At 49.1% G+C, this 6,606-nt stretch overlaps 1 protein-coding gene across 1 annotated transcript in view; it reads left to right on the forward strand.

Annotated features, from left to right (window-relative positions):
* Positions 1-6,359, forward strand: part of timm8a (translocase of inner mitochondrial membrane 8 homolog A (yeast)) — a 13,654-nt gene extending 7,295 nt beyond the window's left edge. The window contains exon 2 of the mRNA XM_067976817.1: positions 5,953-6,359. Within this exon, the coding sequence (XP_067832918.1) occupies positions 5,953-6,111 (159 nt within the window). The 3' untranslated portion in view covers positions 6,112-6,359. The remainder of the gene's footprint in view (positions 1-5,952) is intronic.
* Positions 6,360-6,606: the final 247 nt, after the last annotated feature.

The raw sequence follows: 6,606 nt of genomic DNA on the forward strand, positions 1-6,606 counted from the left end.
TGCGGCATCAGAATGGGGGGAGTGACTGGCCTCACTTTAACTGCCCCCCCCCCCCCCCACCAGCCGTCCTGTTTCCACCGGGGGGTGGTGGGGGGGGGGGTTAATATCAGAGTCCGAGTCTCTGCTCACAAGGCTATTATTTAGGAGGAGAGGTCTTGCCTCCCAGCCTGGGCCTTGGTCCCAAGGGTCAAAGAGCAGTATGTGCTTGCTTACTGCACCATCCGCCCTAAAGATTAATTTTTAACATCGAGTCACATTCCTGAATTTGTGAAATGATTTTACGTAAACAAGAGAATGCACTGCAGTGAGAGGTTAGAGAGCAGGCCTGGTGGGGGAGGTGCGAGGGGCCTGGGGAATGTAGAGGGAGCAGGGGCCAGTGAGAGGTAGAAGGAGAGGCAGTGCTGTCACCATACAGGCTGGGTGTCAGTGCTTTCCTCAGATAGTGCGGTTCACCAGTTAATCAGTTCACTCCAGAGGACTCGAGCACTCAATCCAGGCCGACACTCCCAGTACAGTACTGAGGGAGTGCTGCATAGTCGGAGGTGCCGACTTTGGGATGACACTTCAAACCAAGTCTGCTCCCTCAGGTGGATGTAAATGATCCCACAGCACGTATTCAAAGGAGAGCAGGGGAGTTCTCCCTGGTGTCCTGGCCAATATTTATCCCCCAACTAACATCACTAAAACAGATTATCTTGTCACTATCTCATTGTTGTTTGTGGGATCTTGCTGTGCACAAATTGATTGCTGCATTTCCTACATTACAACAGTGACTACACTTCAACAATATTTTGTTGGGTTTAAAGTGCTTTGGGACATCCTGAGGTTGTGAAAGGTATTGTAGAAATGCATTACTGGATGTGTTCCCTCAGTGACACCTTATTCCTGTTCCTGCACACTGAAAACATGGTTTCTGCAACAAATAGCACAGTTTTCCTTTGGGTATCTGATGCTGTCTTTTAGAGGTTAGGATAGGGAACCAGGGAGCGTGTCGGTGTTTACCGGGGGGGGGGGCGTGTCGGTGTTTCCCGGGGGGGGGGGCGTGTCGGTGTTTCCCGGGGGGGGGGGGGGTGTCGGTGTTTCCCGGGGGGGGGGGGGTGTCGGTGTTTCCCGGGGGGGGGGGGGCGTGTCGGTGTTTCCCGGGGGGGGGGGTGTCGGTGTTTCCCGGGGGGGGGGGGGGCGTGTCGGTGTTTCCTGTCGGTGTTTCCCAGGGGGGCGTGTCGGTGTTTCCCGGGGGGGGGGGGGCGTGTCGGTGTTTCCCAGGGGGCGTGTCGGTGTTTCCCGGGGGGGGGGGGGTGTCGGTGTTTCCCAGGGGGCGTGTCGGTGTTTCCCGGGGGGGGGGGGGCGTGTCGGTGTTTCCCGGGGGGGGGGGTGTCGGTGTTTCCCGGGGGGGGTGTCGGTGTCGGTGTTTCCCGGGGGGGGGGGGGGGGGGGGGCGTGTCGGTGTTTCCCGGGGGGGGTGTCGGTGTTTCCCGGGGGGGGGGCGTGTCGGTGTTCCCGGGGGGGGGGTCTGTTGCTGGTTTTAGGTACCTGTTTTTGGACTTGGAGGGATTTACTGTGTCAAGGTTGTACCGAATCAGTCGTGAAAGTGATTGGTGCACTCGGTGGAATTTCTATTTGTCCAAAACTCTTGTTTCATAAAAACCTTGTTCTGTGCATTATATATTTTTTAAAAAAGTGACTGCAATTTAAATATTACAAAGAAATTACCACTCAGAAAAAGGCCATTCGAACCATCCAGTCCGTGTGGTTTTTATCCTGCACCTCGGCATCCCAGCTAGCCGTGACTCAGTGGGAGCACTCTCTCTCTCTCTCTCTCTCTCTCTCTCCCGCCTCTGAGTCAGAAGGTTGTGGGTTCAAGCCCCACTCCAGAGACTTGAGCCTATAATCCAGGCCGACGCTCCCAATGCAGTACTGAGGGAGTGCTGCATTGTCAGAGGTGCCGTCCTTTGGGTGAGAAGGTAAACCGAGGCCCCGACTGCCCCCTTAGGTGGATGTAAAAGATCCCACGGCACTATTTGAAGAAGAGCAGGGGAGTTCTCCCCAGTGTCCTGGCTAATATTTGTCTCTCAACCAACATCACAAAAACAGATTATCTGGTCATTATCACATTGCTGTTTGTGGGATCTTGCTGTGCGCAAATTGGCTGCTACATTTCCTACATTACAACAGTGACTACACTTCAAAAGTACTTAATTGGTTGTAAAACGCTTTGGGACATCCTGAGGTCATGAAAGGCGCTATTTAAATGCAAGATCTTTTCATAAACCCGCCCTGTTCCCATTTCCCTTTATCCCCCTTTCCTTCAAACTCTATCTTGCCTATTCTTATTTGTTGTGATGGTCTCTGCTTCAATCACTGTCCATGCATTCCACAGCCTCACAACTCTAAAGGTTCCTCCTGCTCTCTGTCATTTAATCTTTATCTATGTCCCCTCATTCTATGCCCCTCAACCACTGAAATCCCCTCAACCACTGAAATCCCCTCAACCACTGAAATCCCCTCAACCACTGAAATCCCCTCAACCACTGAAATCCCCTCAACCACTGAAATCCCCTCAACCACTGAAATCCCCTCAACCACTGAAATCCCCTCAACCACTGAAATCCCCTCAACCACTGAAATCCCCTCAACTCACTGAAATCCCCTCAACCACTGAAATCCCCATCAACCACCTGAAATCCCCTCAACCACTGAAATCCCCTCAACCACTGAAATCCCTCTCAACCACTGAAATCCCCTCAACCACTGAAATCCCCCTCAACCACTGAAATCCCCTCAACCACTGAAATCCCCTCAACCACTGAAATCCCTCTCAACCACTGAAATACCCTCAACCACTGAAATCCCCTCAACCACTGAAATCCCCTCAACCACTGAAATCCCTCATCCCAGAATCCCTCAACCACTGAAATCCCTCAACCACTGAAATCCACTCAACCAATGAAATCCCTCAACCACTGAAATCCCCTCAACCACTGAAATCCCCTCAACCACTGAAATCCCCTCAACCACTGAAATCCCCTCAACCACTGAAATCCCCTCAACCACTGAAATCCCTCAACCACTGAAATCCCCTCAACCACTGAAATCCCCTCAACCACTGAAATCCCTCAACCACTGAAATCCCCTCAACACTGAAATCCCTCAACCACTGAAATCCCCTCAACCACTGAAATCCCCTCAACCACTGAAATCCCCTCAACCACTGAAATCCCTCAACCACTGGAAATCCCCTCAACCACTGAAATCCCCTCAACCACTGAAATCCCCTCAACCACTGAAATCCCCTCAACCACTGAAATCCCCCTCAACCACTGAAATCCCCTCAACCACTGAAATCCCTCAACCACTGAAATCCCCTCAACCACTGAAATCCCCTCAACCACTGAAATCCCCTCAACCACTGAAATCCCCTCAGTCTGTTTCTACCTACTCTGTCCCATCCCTTTATTTTAAACAGCTCTATCAAATTCACACCCCTTCATCTCAAAATCAACCCCAGATTTTCTAGTCCTTTCCTGTATACCAGACAGAACCCTGGTGAATCTGCACTGTACCCTCTCTATAACCTCAACATCTTCCTACAGTGTGGAGCCCAAAACTACACACAGTACACTGACTGTTGGTCTTACGAAGGTTTATATAGATTCACCATCTGGGAGTGCAGCGTAGAAATACTAGAATGATACCTGGACCCCAAGGGTTAAATTATGAGGAGAGATTACACAAACTATGGGTTGTATTCCCTGGAATTTAGAAGATTGAGGGGTGATTTGATCAAAGTTCTCACAATGTTAAGGAGAACTAATAGTGTAGATAGAGAAACTATTTCCGCTGGTTGGGCAGTCTAGGAATAGGGGACATAGGCTAAAAATTAGAGCCAGGACTTTCCGGAGTGAAGTGAGGGAAACACTTCTACTCACAGGGTGGGGAGAAGTTTTGAACTCTCTTCCGCAAACAGCAGTTGATGCGAGCTCAATAATTAATTTTAAATCTGAGATTGATAGATTTTTGTTAACCTAAGGCAGGTATATGGAGTTTAGGTCACAAATCAGCTGTGATTCTCGTTGAGGGGTTAAATGGCCTACTCCTGTTCCTATCTTCCTATCACATCTCGACTTTCATATTCTGTACCTCTTACTGTGAAACTCAATATTTCATTAGTTTTTTTTATTGCCTGCTTTTAATGTCTTTTGAACCTGAGCCCCCAAATCCATCTGCTCTTCCACATCATCCAGCCTTCCCCCTTTCAAAGTATATTTATTACGCATTCCCCCAAAATATACCACCTCACATTTATTGCCACTTTTATACCCATTCCACCATCTTATCAATGTCCCTTCACAGCTTCCTTTGGTCCTCAGAATTATGTTAGTATCTTCTGCAAATTTGGACACCACTCCCTCTGGTCCTTTATCCAAATCATTGATGTACGCAGTGAACATAAGTGGTCCCAGAATTGAACCCTGTGGGTCATCACTTCCAACCGCCCTTAACTCCGACTCTATGATTCCTCCATTCTGCCCTCTCTGTAATTCCATACATCTTAATCTTCTCCATTAGTCCTGTGTGGTACCGTGTCAAAAGCTTTGATAGTCCCTGTACGCCACATCCACTGCATTTCCTTATCCACTATATCTGTCACCTCCTCAAAGAACTCGATCAGGTTTGTTGAGCACGATCTTCTTTTCTGAACTCCGTGCTGTCTCCTAATTACTTTCTCTTCATCTAGACATTTAGTAATTTTTCCTTGAAAGATTCCAAAATGCTCCACCCTGCAGATGTTAAACTAACCGGCTTGTAATTAGCCGGGTGTCTTCTGTCTCCCAATTTGAAAGTGGGTTTTACATTGGTCGCTCTCCAGTCCTCTGCCTCAGTGGAACCCTGAAATATAATTTCTGGGGCCTCAGTTGTTACGTCCCGCGCTTCCCTCAGGATCCTTGGATGTGGCCCGTCAGATCACAGCACTTTGTAACTTAACTAACTTCTCTAATAGTCCAAATGGGGTGGAGGCAGAGTCAATCATGGCCTTCAAAAGGGAACTGGATAAGTACTTGAAAGGAAAAAATTTGCAGGGCTACGGGGAAAGGGCGGGGGAGTGGGACTAGCTGGAATGCTCTTGCATAGAGCAGGTGCGGACTCGATGGGTCGAATGGCCTCCTTCCGTGCTGTAACCTTTCTATGAGTCTATGATTCTAGGAGCAGAGGGATTTGGTGATACAGATACACATCACAAAGTAGTGATGCAGGTTAATAAGGCCATAAGTAAGGCAAATCAAACACTGGGGTTCATTTAAGAGGGATAAAATTGAAAAGCAGAGAAGTTATTTTAAACTTGTATAAAACCTTGGTTAGACCACACTTGGAGTATTGTGCACAGTTCTGGTCTCCATATTATAAAAAGGATATAGAGGCACTGGAGAAGGTGCAAAAAAGATTTACTGGGATGATACCAGAACTGAGAGGATATACCTATCAGGAAAGACTGAACAGGCTGGGGCTCTTTTCACTGGAAAAGAGAAGAGTGAGGGGTGACCTGATAGAGGTCTTCAATAGTATGAAGGAGTTTGATAGGGTAGACGTAGAGATGATGTTTCCATTTGCAGGGAGACCAGAACTAAGGGCCATAAATATAAGATAATCACCAATAAATCCAATAAGGAATTCAGGAGAAACTTCTTTACCCAGAGAGTGGTGAGAATGTGGAACTTGCTACCACAAGGAGTGGTTGAGGTGAATAGAATAGATGCATTTAAGGGGAAGCTCAATAAACACGAGGGAGAAAGGAATAGAAGGATATGCTGATAGGGTGAGATGAAGTCGGGAGGGAGGAGGCTCGTGTGGAGCATAAACACCGGCATAGACCAGTTGGGCCGAATGGCCTGTTTCTGTGCTGTACATTCCATGTAATACCTTCCTGTTGTTGACAGTATTTTTCCTGTCCTGGCAGGATAAGTGTATGGATAAACCAGGCCCACGGCTTGACAGCAGAACAGAAACCTGTTTCGTCAACTGCGTGGAGCGATTCATCGACACCAGCCAGTTCATCCTGAATCGGCTGGAACAGACGCAGAAAAGCAAGATGTCCCCGGAGAGCCTGAGCGACTGAGCGGGCGGGAGTGGAGCGAGGATCAGTGATACCGCACAGGGACAGCGCGGGACGGGCAGCAGCGCTCGTGGGGGAGGGACGGAGCGGAGCAGAGCTCCACAGAGGAGAGGCAGAGCGAGCGGGACCTGCTGCCCCATGGCTTCTCTCACAAAGACATTAACGCGGGTTAACGTGTCTCAGATATGGAGTCTCCTATATGATCCAAATACCATCCAGAAATAAAACACAATGGCATTTTTAACACACAATCCTGCACGGTCAGTATATTACAATGCTGCAGGAACGTTTCAAATATTTTTAGGCTGAACTATGCATTTCAGATCTGGTGTTGGGGGCACGCGCTGCCCCCTTCAGTGTGGTGTTGGGGGCACGCGCTGCCCCCTTCAGTCTGGTGTTGGGGGCACGCACTGCCCCCTTCAGTCTGGTGTTGGGGGCACGCACTGCCCCCTTCAGTCTGGTGTTGGGGGCACGCGCTGCCCCCTTCAGTCTGGTGTT

This window comes from Heptranchias perlo (genome assembly GCF_035084215.1).
Source record: "Heptranchias perlo isolate sHepPer1 chromosome 15 unlocalized genomic scaffold, sHepPer1.hap1 SUPER_15_unloc_1, whole genome shotgun sequence".
In the NCBI taxonomy this organism is placed as follows: Eukaryota; Metazoa; Chordata; class Chondrichthyes; order Hexanchiformes; family Hexanchidae; genus Heptranchias; species Heptranchias perlo.